Source organism: Cnephaeus nilssonii (genome assembly GCF_951640355.1).
Source record: "Cnephaeus nilssonii genome assembly, chromosome: 17".
NCBI classification, from domain to species: domain Eukaryota; kingdom Metazoa; phylum Chordata; class Mammalia; order Chiroptera; family Vespertilionidae; genus Cnephaeus; species Cnephaeus nilssonii.
This window is the reverse complement of record NC_137088.1, coordinates 49,363,706-49,379,705: the sequence shown is the minus strand read 5'-3', so window position 1 is coordinate 49,379,705 and position 16,000 is coordinate 49,363,706. Positions and strand designations below refer to the sequence as shown.

Genomic DNA, 16,000 nt, shown 5'->3' with positions numbered 1-16,000 from the left:
AATCATTCACAGTGTATTGGTCAAATTCCCTTTGGAAGGATGTACTTCCGAAGCCACATCTCCCAGTAGTTTCCCAAAGATAATTTTCATCCCTGTATTAAATTATGGTGGGATCGTGCTTTGTACGACCCAGACCGGCACGCTGCTAGGCTGTGAAGCCGTCCATGCCAGCTTTTGTAAATGCGTGTATGTCTCCACACATATCAAAGCAATTGGACGCTTTGGGTGCGGAGCAATGCGCCTGGTAATTTTTTTTTTAAGAGCTTCGACTCTCTCCTCATCAAAGACGCAGAGTCAGAATCTTACAGCTGCGTCTGGGACTGTGGAAAGGAACGGGGTGGGCAGGCCAGGCTTTAGGTATAAATTGCGTTGTCTAAAAATTACCGGCGGATGCCATGCCATCACCTCCCAAACATGCTAATATTTGTCTCTCTGTGTTCTTCAGCATCAATACCATTCAAAAATAGACGAACTAATTGAAGAAACTGTTAAAGAAATGATAACACTCTTGGTGGCAAAGGTAACCTTCCGTTTCAGGTGAAATGTTTCGTTGTGAGCATTGCTTTGTTATGTCTGTATTCCCATTAAAATGTCACACGTTAAAAAGTTGAGCTGGGTACTTATATTTCTCAGGAAACAGGATTGTGCCTCGCCCAGCCTCAGCGCCGAGTGATTTTTCTGATGATTGCGAGCCGAGTGAGGATGAAGCGATGAAGTGGCATATGTTAACTTAATAAGAATTTGTCCCCAAACGCTGCTCTAGGTTATTCAGGAAATGTTTGTTTTGTTTTTCAGCATTGACAAAGTTAGGTTTTTAAATACAGAAAGTTAAACGGTAATAAGGAATTCTGCCATCGTAAAAACCCCCTCCCCCTAGTTTCACATGCAGTGAGAGTCATAATAAAACAGAAAAGTCAGATAAAGCTATTTCAGTCACCCTCATGAATTCTAGAATTTTAACTAAGTAATGTTGAATGGGAAGACATTTATATTTGCCAGTGCTAAACTTCTGTTTCCCCCAAATTACTGATAAAATACAAATAAAAATAGATTGGATTAAATGTAGTGCTAATATATAACATAAAGACGGCTTTGCGCAGTTTGGGATTTTGAAAAGTGCATTTAATATTATCGCATGCTATATGCAACGCAATAATATTTTGTCACTTTGCACTTCTGGAGCACTCTCTATTTGCAATCACATAATAATGAAGAGAAAGCCGGATAAGTCAGATATTTCTGTGTAGAGGCGTCTACTCCTCTCCCCGCAGGCTGCAATCACATAATAGAAGGCGAATGTGAGCAGAGGCTCCGTGCCGGTTGGAAATGTTGCTCTGTATCGTGAGCAGTTCTACTCTGAAACACTAATTCTTTTCTCTCTTTTTGCGGTTTTCCTAGTTCGTTACTATCTTGGAAGGAGTGTTGGCAAAATTATCCAGATATGACGAAGGGACCTTGTTTTCGTCTTTCTTGTCATTTACCGTAAGTAAAGAGGTTTACATCGTTTTGTTAAGGAAATATGGAATGCTTCAGCTGGATAACATGAGCTGGCAAAGGTCAAGGAGCTGACATGAGGAGGGTGCTGCTGTGGCATTTGGTTTGGGTTTGTGTGTGTGTGTTAATTTCGGCCAACCATCAGTGTATACTCATAACACCAGGAGAAGGAGCAGGACACTTCATAGCAGCCGGCAAGTCAAACCACTTCTGTTTCATCTGTGAATTTACACTATGTGCACACATGTACGCCTCTATATATTCGTATCCCAGGAGAGTTGGTGGACTGAGCCCACCTTAGCTTCTTAGGCGAAAACACTTACCGTTTCTGAGCTAGTATTTCCTCATCTGCGAATTAATTTTAGAGGTTGCAAATGGAGACCTACGGGTCAGAGAGAGCTTGCAAATATGTTTTATTTGGTCCTCGCCGTGTCGGGTACACTTTCCTTAACTGAATTAGTTTCCCGCATTTAACAATCAGGAGAATTCACAGAGAAGCCTGAGTCCCAGGACTTTATGAAGTGACGGTCAGCAGCTCAATGAAGGCCTGTCTGTGGGCACAGCAGCCGTCTACGGGGCTCAGTCACAGTGTCTCCATAGTACAGACATTTTTGCCAGTTTCCTGGAGCCCCTCCGGGCTGTCTTGCTCATTCATAGACCCGCCGGGGCTTGGGGACACTTGAGTTTCACCTCTGGCACAGATGATCAAGTCTGTACAAATTCCGAGAGGCTCTAATTCTGTGCCAGAGAGGGCATGGCCATGCAGGTAGTTAGGTGGTGGGAGAGGCCAGCCTATCTCTCTGTAGGTAAGCGGGGCGGATCGCTGTCAGGGGGCTGCTCCGGGCCCTTCTCCGTCCCTGCCTGTGCTAGGCGGGCACTGCGCTGCAGGCCTCCTTGCCATCTCTGACGGCAGGGCACTTGCTGGCTCTGGGACCAGCTGTTGTCCTCTGGCAATGCCAAAGGAAAGGCCATTTAGGACCCACTATCTTTGAGTCTTTAAAAGAGACTTCCTTTATGAAGAGTTTCCTAAAAGGGCATTGAATGCCAAGGCAAGGCCCAGCACAGGATAGAGGGTAGCCCATCATCATCTTTGGAATCCAACAAAATCGGGTTCAAACCCCATTACCAATGTTAACCAGCTGTGTGATCTTGAGCAGGTGTCTCATCCTCCCTGAGCCTCATCCTCCCTGAGGTTGGTTTTAGTTTTGGTTTTGGTTTTGGTTTTGGTTTTGGTTTTGGTTTTGGTTTTAGGGAGGTGTGCTGTTGTATCATTTTGCTGTGTGTGTGTGTGTGTGTGTGTGTGTGTGTGTGTGTGTGTGTGTGTGTTAATTGCAGTTAACTACCAACGTTGTGTGGAAGTAGGGAGTAAATAACGCCTTCCACCATGAGCTTTTTTGAGGATAATAATATAAATGAAAGAGCTTAGCATAGTCCTAGCTCACAGTAGGTCTCAATCAATAGCAGCTATTATTAATAAAAGTTATCTAATATGTTTACTATATACAGACATACATACACACAAGTTCTTTCCAAACATGCCCTTCTTTGGTCTTTCCCTAACCCATACATTAGATTTCCTGGGAATTAAAGGAAATGTAGACAGAAAACATCTAAAACAATTCTAGACAGCATCCACGTCTCTGCATGCCAATCGTGTTTTGATATGCAGCTCTGACCTTCCCCGGTGTGAGAATTGAACTCAGTCCCAGAAAGCGTGATGACCCCAGACCCAGGAATTTATTGGCAAAGGTGGGGTGGGAAGAGGGTGGTGACAAAAGGGATTGTATCTGATTTCACTCTGTAGAACCACCCATAATGTGTCACAGCTGAAAGAAAACCTACCCAACCCACTCCTTTGACAAACAAAGAAACCAAGGCCCAGAGAGGGGGAGTACTTTGTCTAAGGTCACACAGCAATGGGCAGCATGGGAACAGGAACCCAGGTTTCTGCCAGCTTCCCCCCACCGCCGAACAGCTTCCTGAAGAGAGTGGGATTCAGCTGGCACTTGCCTGGCACTAGAAGGCAGATGGGCAACTGAGTGGCGAAGATGCATGAGGAAGGATTCAGGGCTCACGAGTGGGAAATATTAGATAATCTTTCCTGCCTCGGTGAAGTCACGGAAATGGTGAAAAGAGGCAGAATGTAAGGCAGCACTTCTGGAAGATGTTCCCTGACTCCCACAGAAGACATCACCCTCTCGGAGTCTTTATTTTGAGCAGCGGTTTTGACTGCACCGGCCTTGACCCAGCAAAGCTCCGCGGCCGCTTCCTGGGCAGCATCCCATCCCCCAGGGCCCCACCGAACTACTGCCTTCGCTCGAGGACCAGTAAAAGGTGGTCCCAGGGCAGCGATGCCAGGGCCTGGCACCAGGGAGATTCTCACGGGAGCCTTTGAAACAAAGACCTCGCAGGACTTGCAGGAGTGTCCCAGCCGACACTGTCACCCTCTCCTCTCCCTTTTCTGAGACATTTTGCAGCCACACGGCATGCCTCGTGGAGGCCCCGCCACTGCAGGTCACTTCCTGCCGGTGCTGGCCTGTACCTGCCCTTCCTGGGTGACGCTTCTCCCACACACGTGGCCACCCCCAGGCCAAAAGCACCCACTTAGCGTTTGCAGCGCGTGTTCTCGTCTCCTGTGGATTCCGTGTTGGAGACCGAGCTGTGCTTAGAGGCGGCAGGAACATCTCCGCGCGTGGATTCTGAGCTCCTGCCCAAATCTGAGCGGCCCCGGGAGAACTTCCTGAAGCCCAGTCACGTTGATTACCGGGAGGAGAGCAGGGGACAGGGAGCAGGGTGTTGTGGGAAGAGCCATCGAGGCTGAGAGAACCAGGAGTCCGGGGCCCCGGACAAAGGCGGAGCCTTAGGGTGCCACCTGGCAGGAGTCCCTCCCTGGCTCCCACTTCAGATCCACTCTGCAAGTATTACTGCGCACTTACCACGTGCCCACCCCAGCGGGGCTGCCAAGGATGAGCCATGTGCTCTGCCCCCCAGAAAGCTGACAAGTATCGACAAATATGCCACCCTTTTCCCCCTCTTTCTCCCGCTGAGCGCCTCCTTTCCTGGGCTTGGTTTCGTGGTCCAAGCCAGACATTTTGGAAACTGCAGTGGCACAGAGCAGGCAGGAATATTTATTTCTCATCTCCATCTGCATTGCTTCCTCTCTTGGAGAGGAGCTGGGGGGAGGAGGGGGAGGAGATGGGGCTTCTTGTGCCAGCCCCGGCGCCCAGGCGCCCGCCCCTCCTCCTCCGGCTCCCTCCCTCCGCAGCGGCAGCAGCCCGCGTTTCTGGAGGCAGGCGCCTTGGAACTTGGGAAAGATCAGCCCAGTTGGAAGTCGCAATTAGCAACTACCCGCCCATTTCCCCTGCCCGCAAGATGTGCTTTTGTGGGGGCTGCCTGCCGGCACGCCCCTGTCTGTAGGTAGCTTCACGCTGTTCTTTTAGGAGGCCAGGGAGGAGGGCAAGCAGGTGCCCGGCCCCTCTCCCAGCGAGTTAGCATCCTCTGCAGGGTCTCTCCAGGCCTTAGCGAATATGCTGGTTCTGGAAGCCGTTCGCTCGTTCATTCATTCATTCATTCATTCACTTGTTCATCCACCCGGCATGTTGACTGAGCACCTCTGCGTCATGCCTTGAGCCAGGAGCCGGGACACATGTTCTCTGTCCTTCTGGAGCTTACACTCGGGAAAGGAGACAGACAGTAAAAAAGGAAAGAAAACTGCAGAATAGGAGAAGTGCTGACAGGCCACACACTGGAAAGAGAGGGAGAAAGAGACAGGAGGTCAGGGATGGCGTCAATTCAGCTAGGATGGTGGTGGACGTGGGCACTGAGCTGAAATGTATAGGGCAGCCGTGGGTAAAGAAGAGGAGAATCTTCTGGACAGAAGGCCTGCGATGGCCATGAAGCAGGGAGGCAGGAGGGATTTTTCTAGATACTTAGGCGGTAAGAGAAACAGGATTTGGGGTTGAGCAGATGGAGGTGGGCCAAGGTGGAAGGCAGGAGCTGTGATGCCTGAGGAGCTGGCCGAGCCGAATGAGTCCTGAGAGTCAGTGGGCACAGTAAAGAGCCCGGAGTGGGGAGGCCTGGGAACCCCAGCTCCACCCTCACCGGGGAGCTCCGTGACCTGGGCTAGGAGACCACGGCTGGGCTTCTCATTCCCTTCGGTGTACTGTGACGCCTGTGGTATTAGATAAATTTCGGAGTTTAAAATAGCTCTGAGAGCTTAAGCACTTGCTAAGTGCCTGGCACAGGGCTAGATGCTTTCAATAGATTTTCTCGTGAATCCCCTGAACGATGCCATTCCAGAACACTCTTCCACAGATGATGAAACTGAGGCTCAGAGAGGTTAAGCCCTCCAGCTCGACTGGCATCTGCCCTTCCTCCCAACACTGCAGCCTCCAAGGAGAAGTGAAGATGTGGGAGGAGCCCTCCCTCCAACAGAACAATTACATCAACTCCTCTGAAGCCCCCCTAGAGTTCACCCAAGATCCCCCATCCACCAAATTTATATGAGATGGTCATACTATAACATGGAAGCCCCTGGGGACAGGATCCAGAAAGTCCATTTTAGGGTTGTCAGGGACCCAAACCCCATTATATGTCCAATCTGCTAGGTCTCAACTTACCCTCATTCATGCCTTTTCCCCCCTTTTTCAAGCACTTTTTTTTGCCACTTAGAAACAAAACAAAGCAGACATGCTTCTTCTTGCTAGAATCCACAAAGGGCTGGGGTTAGCATCGATCCACCAGCAGCCTAGACTGCTTTTGTGCAGGTGACTCGATGTCATGCCACAAAACAAGACTGCCACCCTGGTCAAAGCCAGAACTGGACCACCCACCGAGATTCACTTCTGTCTACAGAACATTTTGGTTGGGAAGCAGTTCAGATTTTAGTGTGGGGTGAATGTTCACAATAGTTGGCTAGTGTTGTCATCGATGGCATTCCATTTTTGCTTTGGGTTTGGGGAATTCCCTGCGTGGGAGAGGTGGCTGTTTGCACTGTGGGCTGGTGATGGTGGCGCAGACGAGAGGTCTGGGGCCACCCTCAGAGGACAATATCACCCAGTGATCAGATGCTGAATTCATGGAGATTCCAATCAGTTGGTCTCTATATTTCAGAGTGGAGATAAAGCTGTGGTAGTAATAGCTGATGTTTATTGAACACATACTATGTGACAGGCACTGTGCTAAGTGATTTACTTTCTCACCGGATCCTCACATTCACCCTTTGCAGTAGATACAATTATTATCCCCATTTTACAGATGAGGGAAGTTGAAGAAGGTATGCAAAGTCACACAGCTACTAAGACTCCACCCTAGAGTCTCCTGTATTATCATCAGAATGATATTCCCATAGAAGCCCAGACACCCATAAGTGAAGTCAGTTAGTGACTCTTCCAGGAGACTAATGGCTATCATTCCTAAAGGAAAGAGTCATCATTTTTCACATCTGAACAGAAAAAAAATTATAAATAATTTAGCAACCAGCTAGTCAGTTTTGCAATAACACTGAAGGAATAGACATTCAAAATTTCCTACTTCCTTTGTGGCTTTCCAGAGAATCTTTAGTTTCATGTTATTTATTCATTCAACACATGTTTATTGATTGTCTATTTTGTGCTAGGCCCTGGGGGCTCAGCAATGGATGAGGGAGATCTATTCTCAACAGGTAGTTTACAAGCATGGCAATTATTCAAAGGAGCCAATACAATGGGACCATATCCAAAAGGGACCCAACCTCATGTGGGAAGCCATGAAGAAATTGACTGACATTTGAGCTGAGATCTAATACATAAGAAAAATTTCACCTGGAAAAGAAGAGAACAAAGAGGTTTTCAAGGCACAAAGACTTAGAGAAGAAAGCAAAGGTCAAGTACATTCTGAGGACTGGAAGTTCCTTGTTATTTGGGGAAAGGTCAGATCAAAGGAAAGAATGACAGAGGTGGGGTTACAGAGCTAGTCAGGAGACTGATCATGAAGGAGCTTGCCCATGGTGATGGAATTTAAGGGTTTACACAGATCCATTATCAAAATTGATTCAGCTGGAGAAGCTAAGAGAGGACACAGAGAGACAGGCTACCTGGTATAAGTCGGTGTTGGGTCTGTGGTCTTCTCTGATTTTGAAACCTTGAGCCACCATTGGAAGGCAAAGCTTATTTTGTCTAATGTATTTTGTTCACATAGACCAACAAAGCACCGTGCCAGACTATAAAGCACTGATCCTCCCAACTTCTTTTATCAGCCACTCCCCAACATTTCAGAATTTGACATCAACTTTGGGGTCTATGACAGATAATTTTGTCACCTAGTGGGACATCCTCCTCATTTCCAAGACATGCCTTGAAAACGTGGTTGACAATTAACATACCTGCTGTCCAAAGTAACCCTTGGGAAGCTTTTCAGAAGGAGAAAATAAGCATCCAAAGTTAACCATTTCCCTTAGTATTCTTTGGTAGACAGAAAGATGATTATCACTCAAAGTGAACATAAGACAAACACAGTATTTTCTTCAGACTATGAGGTGCAAGCACCCAGGTCACATAAATGTCAGCTATGGAAGAAGTACCTCAGGAATACGAATTTGGCTTCAAATATTCAATAATTGTTCTGAAGTAAAAAGTTAGAGATTTTGACCTGACCTCTCAGCCCATGCAGTGAGAAGCTCATCACCAGAAAGTCAGAGGGAGAGATGTGACTGTGAAGCCCAGACTAAGAGAAATGTGGGCAAGTAATTGACCGTTTGTGAGTCTCAGTTTCTTCATCTGTAGAGTGGGTGCTGATGCCTACTTCAGAGAGCTGATGGGACAAATAGAAATAAAGTGAGCAGTAAGCCTTGCATGGTACCTGACATGTTGTTCACATGGACCAACAAAGCGCCATGCCCCATAAATAGCCATTTTAACCTTACCTTCCACTTAAACCTGTAAAAAGGTTTAAATGGCCCTAGTGATTTTAACCAACAATTTTCTCACCTGTTCAGTCCTTAGCATTGCAATCATTCCTCTTAAGCAACCCAAATTATTATCTACTAGAGGCCCGTTGCACGAAGAGATTCGTGCAATAGGCCTTCCTTCCATTGGCTTCCAGCACTGGTTTTCCTCCAGCACCCGGGACCCAGGCCTTCACTCCAGCTGGAGTCTGCCTTCTTCGTCTTTGCTGCAGGCTCCGGCCAGAGTCTGCTGTCTTCCTCTTCGCTGCAGACTCTGGAGTCTGCAGTCTTTGTCTTCACTGCGCCAGAGTGCCACTCCTGTAGATCCCTTCACCCCCTGCCCTCGCTCTCATAGCAGGTGTCCTGCCCCGCCTGGCCACTCCGCGCCTAGAGCAGTTGGGTGGCCGCCATCTTTGTCCTTCTAATTTGCATATTCCCTCCTGATTGGCTGGTGGGCGTAGCGGAGTGATGGTCAATTTGCATGTTTCTCTTTTATTAGATAACAGGACAAACCAAAACTCTCTTAGAACTTCTATTTCAGCACATTCTTACACTCAAGACTTTGATTCATCAAAGATATCTTCCATTAAGCATAGTGTATTTTTAACGTTTAGTGTTTTATTTTAATTCTGCAAGAACTTTTCAGTCATACATGGTCTCTAGATTACCTCTCTATTAATCCAAATATTTACTTAACCAGAATTCAATAACCCATTCTCCAAGCATATTTTGGATTGAATCTGATTTATCTCAATGTACTTGTTTGTTCAGTTCTGCCCTTATTAGAGTATAACCTTGAACATATTAACTCCTGACTTCAGTTTACTGACCTATACAATGGGAATAATAATAATGACCTATATTATATGGTCTTGTTAGAGTTAAATTCTCCACATCTCCCCCATCTCTCCAGTTACTGATGTCACGTTGGTAGCTTGAAATGGACCATTTGCACCACTGAATAGGCAAACACTATCAGCCAGGGAGGAAGTTTCTTCCCCTCTTCTTCTCCTTTCTTTTCCTTCTCCAGAACCTTTTTATTAGTACATAACTGAGTGTTTTCCAAGCATAAGGTAGGTACCACCTGGCACCTGGGAAGATATCAGATGCCACAAAAACTCAGCATTAAATAACTCCAATAACAGTGTGAGAGGGTTAATCCCTTTATAATTTTATTTTCATTCTTATCCTTATATTAAAAAGAAAGTTTCCATTGGGTGCTGATCTGTCTCTCATACTTTTCTAATATGTCAAATCTTCATGTGTAAGGGAGAGAGAGAAAGAGAGAGGAGAGAGAGAGGCAGAGAGAGAAGAGAGAGAGAGAGAGAGAGAGCGTAGGCCTCGGGCTCCACACCCTCATCAGGCAGCCTTGTCTACCTAGAATGTAATAACTTTATTTTACTTATACTGTATTTATTTTTATTTATATTGTATTTATTTTACTTTCTTTTATTGAAAATGATATTGATTTTCATGTGTGGCCGTGATATAACATTTCCTTTTATGATCAAGTATTTTAAATTGAACCAATTTAAAGAAGAATATTCAGAAAATGAGTAAATATAGTATAGATGGCATATAGGCAATAGCGAAAATCAGAAAGGTGGTATGGATGCTGGAGACTTGGGAAGCTGTGGTACATTCTAACCACCCCATTTTCCAGTTGTGTAAACTGAGACCAGAGAAGGAAAATGGCTTGAACAGCTATCTCAGGCACAGAACCCAGACCTGCTATCTCTTCCATTTGTTTGTTTTCCCCACTCGATCTGAGCTGAGAAGAGGAAAGAAGTAAAAATACTCCACTGTGTAGATTACCTAGGGCTAGGCTGACAATAAAGGACAAGAAGTTGCTGGCGGCAGGGATTAAACTATTTATACCCTCAAGTTCAGACTGAGGCAGCCAAGGGGGGAAGGGCAGGGCATCGCGGTGACAGGTGATCGCTTGTGCAGAGACATTACTGTTCAGTAATGACGACACAGCCCTCCCTTGCCCAGCACCACGGCCATGCGGAGCCAGGCACACAGGTGAGGCCTGGCCCTTGCGCTCTGGAGCTTGCGCTTTATGAGCTCCTTAGTGTTGAGAGACGTTCAAAAGGCAAAGCAAAACCCGAAAGTGCCAGAGTGGGCAGAGGCCCCCACTTACAATCAAATAAAAACAAGCCTTCCTGCCTGCTTAGAGATTTTACCAAATTAAAACTCCCCATCTGTACATCCGAGTTTCTTCTAAAATGAGTGTTTGCCACGTGGACAAGTAAAAAGGCAGTACAGTATCTTTAAGAGGGCAAACTGAAGCCCACAGACCCGTGTTTCCAGGCAGCTCCGGGATGCACCAGCTGTGGGTCTTTTAGGAAGGCGCTGCACCTCTCTGAGCCTCAGTTTCCTCATCTGTAAATGACGATCATCAGCATGCCCACCGTAGTGAGGGTGAATTACTTACAAATCGCTTAGCCTTGTGCCAAGCAAGTAGTAAGCATGCAGCCATTGTTAAGTCTTAGCAGCATCCCCAGGGTGGGTTTGAAGGAGCCCGCGAGCCTTGCAGAAATCCTTTCTGGGAAGGAAGGGTTGGGACAGAGACGAGGGAAACTGGAAGGAAAACGGTCTACTTCAATCGGGCATCTGTTCGGAAGCCCCGGGGGGGAAGAGAGATGAGAACATACACTTCCTGGACCCAGTCTCGGAACACAGTACCCTGAGCAACAGGAGACGCGAACAATTCTCCTCGTTAATGAGGCTGCGGCTCCTAATCGGTGCGTGGAACAGAATGCCTTTGTTTAATAGAGATCATTTCCCTGCCTCTGGCCCAGCTCCCCAGCAGTGCCAGCAGCTCTTTGTTTAAAGGAAGGTGGGGACTTGGAGTGGAGTGGTGGGAAGGGCTGTAGGAGGCATCATTACCCTCATTACTATGATAATAGTTTAATCACAATCAATATTTATGAACATGCACAGAAGCCGCGCAATCAGCCCAGCAGCCCTGCAACTGAGGGTTCTCGTGTTCTCACCTAAGGACGCTTTCCAGGAGAGCTGGGCTCTCTCCCCGCTCCCACTGGCCCCTCCGAAGCTCTCAGTGGTCGCAGGGGCCACTGCAGAATACCCATGACGGTTCCATCAATAGTTATCGATGAGGTCTTATTTGTGATCCTAAGTGTGTATCCTCATCGCTATAACACTTTTTGGTTTTCAAAGTCCTTCCAAAGTCATCTTCAGACTTTGGTGAACTATCTTGTGAAAAGGGTAGGGCAGTATAGGGGGCAGCATAATCCAGTAGCAGATCCTTTGAGGTCAGACCCACTTGGGTTCAAGTGCCAGCTCTACCACCTTTTAGCTGTGTTCCCTGGGGGGGAACTCCTTAAGCTCTCTGAGCCACAGTTCCTTCATTTGCAAAATGAGATGGCAAGTTCTTATAAGAATTGAGTAAGATCGTGTAAATCAGGCATTCAATCACTGGCAAATACATCCATATTTGTATACGAGACTCTGTATCACTATTAAGTATTTCTATGTTGTCTATGAGAAAGCCAAACAATTGCTTTCCTCAAAGTCACATAGACAACAGTTGAAAGTCCAGACTTGGCATCCAATACTCTCTTTCTGGTATCTGAAAAAAAAAAAAATTCAACACTCATCCCATTTAACACTGACAACTCAGGGAAACCTTCTTTTAAAACATTCCAATGCTTATCTCTTATCTTTCAAATACGAATCCGATTTTGAAAGCCAGTGACCATATTTCTAAGCAATGGCCGGCCATCTGATGAGCTGCCCATAAAAAATGTTGGGTGTCACAGTTCCCACATCTGTGGAAACAGGGTTTCTGAGCCCTGGCCCTTCCGAAAAGGAAAACCAGGGGAGCTGCGTGTCCACATAGCATGTCCAGGGCACTTCGTGGGCACAGCTTCCCAGGTGGCAGAAATGCCGCTGGTCTTCCGCCAGCTCTGAGGACGGGTCAGCCCCTCCAGTGACAGAGCTCGGAGGATTCATCTCACCGCCTGTGACTGCAGATAGGCTTCAGGGGCTGTTTTCTCCAGTCCCAGAAAGGGTGGGGAGGGGCTCTCATTGTAACTGTCACTTGGCCCCAAGCAGGAGCCCCTGAGGTTTGCTCAACTGCTCACCCGCACGCACAGTCCCAGTACATCCACCCACCGGCACATTCTGTCTCCCCCGAGCAGTCGGTCCCTCAGTTGGCACTTGCAACGCATTCTTCCTCCCGAGATGCACTTGAGCATCCAGATTATGTACCGAGGGAGGTGTCTGCTAGGCTTTGCTTGTGTCTTGGCAGAGGACACGTCTCGGAATCCTGATTTCAGCCCAGCAGAGAGCCTGGAGGCCTTCCTGCAGAATGCCCTTCCCCTGAGTATTAAACATTCTATCACTTGTTTTGTTATTTTCTCAACAAACTTTTATGAAAGAAATATAGAGACAGACATGGCTAAAAAAATGAAATAGTACAGAGGCACTTGTGATAATAGTTTATTTAAAGGTGACATCCCTCTGTCCTTCCACTCTCCACCCTTAATCCCTTACCCTAGGAGGGACCTTTGAAACTATGTTGTGTTTATCTTCGTTGCCCTAGGTACTGGCCTTATGTTGATGGATCTCACAGGCTGACCCTCACTGTCATAGAGCGTTAGCCCACTGCACCATCTTCCCCTTCTCCTCCTCCTGTTACATTGGGTAGCATTGTTCTTCTCTTTACAACGTTAAATAACTCCCATCCACCTTTAGTCCTCATTTCACCCACAAGACGAAGCTACGGACACCCACGCCCTTTCCTTCCCCTGCTTTCTCCTCCAGCTGCTCTCTGGGTCTAAAATGAATGACCATCTCTTCATTCCGATCACTACAAATGGATTAGTGTGTATTGATGACCATCTCTTGCATCTAGACCAGCACAGTTCAATAGGGCTTTCTGCAATGATGGAGATACTCTATAGCTGAACTGTTCAGTACAATAGCAACTGCCACAGGTGGCTCAGGCGTACCTGAAATGTGGCCAGTACCACTACAGAGTTGACTTTTTCATTGTATTTTGTTGAAGTTCATAAATTCACATAGCCACCTGTAGCTCTTAGATCGTGCAGGGCCAGACCAAGTTTACTATGGAAACCTGATTACCTGGAGCAGCCTGAATTTTCGGCAGAAATGATAGCCATCACTGGCACCTGGAAAGTCCTCACTGTGCCCTGAAACCTATTCTAGGAACTCAGTTAACAGCTCCACAACTTCATAGGGAGTCCTGTTCCTCCCATTGTGTAGATGAGGAAAGTGAGGCACGGAGAAGTTAAGTAACATGTCGAGTGAGTGGTAGAGCTAGAATAGTGAGCGGTAGAGCTAGAATTTGGTGCCATGTGATCCAATGCCAGAGTCTGTGCTCTAAACCACTTCCTTCCAATGCCTCCAATCCCCATCAGAAACTCCCTTTTTTAGGAACGTCCATTTCCAGTGGTGTAGTCACGGCTTTTTCCACGATATTGGCCCACACGATGCTTACTGTGCATTCAGATGTAAACCCTGCCCATCCCAATTCTGCCACAAAAGGAGAACATAAACTGGAGGCTGGGGCGGGGGGAGGGGTAAGGGGGGTGCAGGTATGGGCAAGCAGCAGAGGGGCAGGAGCCCAGCCACAGGAAGCTGTTCTTTGGCCTGGTAATGCCAAGAAGAGTCATCTAGTGGCTCGCATGCACCGAGGGTTTGCCATGTCCCTTTGTTATGCCCCTTTGCGTGTAGCCTCCTCATTAATTTTTACAACAGCTCAAAGAGGTACAGATGAGGAGGCAGCAACCAAGGGGAGCTGGGAATATGAAATGAGGTGGCTCATGAGAAACACCGAAAACAGCGCTGGCACCGAGTAAACATCAGCACATGCTGCCTATTGTACTCCTTTCATGTCTTTGCCAAGTCTACCCACCGGCCATGCTACACTGCCTGTACCTGGGTGAATGGTCTTTATTTATCTCGAATGTGTTTTTTTTCCCTTTTCCCTGTTACTACAGTTTTCCCGAAGCCTCCTTTCCAGAGCTCTTATTAACGCTAAAATAGTAGTAGCCTTTTGCTTTCCTGCTAGAGTACGTATAACCCTTCCAAGGTGCGAAGTGCTTCCCATTCCAGATTATAACCAGAACCTGCCTCGCACACCAGCCAACAGTCATAGACGTTTTTTGTTTTAGCTCCAGAAGGAATTCAGGAAAGCAATCAGCCAGGCACCCTATTACACTAGATAAAGTCGTGAGGCCAACAGGGGGGGAATTAGGATCAGAAATGTACATTTTGTGATTCTTCCCACACCTCGCGTCTCCCACTTGAATCATGTTCTCTCCAGAAGTCAGAAAGGTTCTACCGGGAAGGACCAGACAAGAAATACTTTGGCTTTAGAAGCTCCAAGGTCTCTGCCCCCGACACCCGACCTCTGCCCTGGCAGCATGAAAGCAACTGTACACAAGATGTATGTGAACAGGCGTGGCTGTGTCACAGAAATGTCAATATCCTGTCGTTTTCACATGGCAGGAAAGAGTCTTCTTCTTCGGATTTTCTTTCAACCATTTAAAAATGTAGAGACCATTTGTAGCTTGCAGGCCATGCAAACACAGGCAGCAGGCTGGCTTTGGCCCATGGGCCATCGTTGGCTGACCTTGTTCTAGTCCCGTGGTCGGCAAACTGCGGCTCGCGAGCCACATGCAGCTCTTTGGCCCCTTGAGTGTGGCTCTTCCACAAAATACCACGGCCTGGGCGAGTCTATTTTGAAGAAGTGGCGTTAGAAGAAGTTCAAGTTTAAAAAATGTGGCTCTCAAAAGAAATTTCAATCGTTGTACTGTTGATATTTGGCTCTGTTGACTAATGAGTTTGCCGGCCACTGTTCTAGTCTGTTAAGGATAGATGGGAGCACACTTGGCAGTCAACGCCCAGTGAACCACAAGTGAGTTAAACACCAGTAATAATATTAGCCTATGCTTCTTGAGCTCTTACTGTGTACCAGGCATTGTGTTGAGCACTTCACATGATGTCAACCCGTTTGGCCTCACAAGCACCCTCTGAAGAAGATACTACATTATCCTCGGTTTGAAGATGAGATCATAGAAGCCGTGGGAGGTTAAATAATGCTTCCCAAGCTCATTCAACTAGTAAGTGATGGCACGTAATGAAAACCAAGAACTGGCTGACCCAAAGCCCCTGTACATCCCACAAAGCAGGCCCCCTTCTCCCCGATCCCAGGTGGCCGGTAGCTAAGAAATAGATTTAGAATGACATATCATTTTCAGAACATCAACGACTTGAGGTAGTGAAAGGACTCTGCACATTATAACCAGACCTGGGCGTGTGTTCCACTTCATCACTTACTGGTTCACCTCTTGAGAGTTGCTTAATCTCTCTGAGCCTCAACATTGAGTGTTCTATTGCTCAGTGCTGATTGTGTTAATTATACAGAAGGTGCCTCGCATAGTACCCCACACGCATGTGCTCAATAAATATCATTAAAGATCAGGTGAAAATCAGGTTGCTCACTAATGGTGTTTTTTAAATTTATTTCTTGTTACAGTATTAAAAAATGTCTCCCATTTCCTCCACTTTTACCCCCCTACATCCAGCCCC

At 46.9% G+C, this 16,000-nt stretch overlaps 1 protein-coding gene across 17 annotated transcripts in view; it reads left to right on the top strand.

The window, feature by feature from the left end:
* CADPS (calcium dependent secretion activator) overlaps positions 1 to 16,000 on the top strand; it is a gene marked incomplete at both ends in the record, with an annotated part of 452,199 nt that overhangs the window by 384,207 nt on the left and 51,992 nt on the right. For all 17 annotated transcript variants that reach the window (XM_079794579.1, XM_079794578.1, XM_079794572.1 and 14 more), the window contains 2 exons: positions 446 to 520; positions 1,399 to 1,482. In XM_079794579.1, the coding sequence (XP_079650705.1) occupies positions 446 to 520; positions 1,399 to 1,482 (159 nt within the window). The remainder of the gene's footprint in view (positions 1 to 445; positions 521 to 1,398; positions 1,483 to 16,000) is intronic.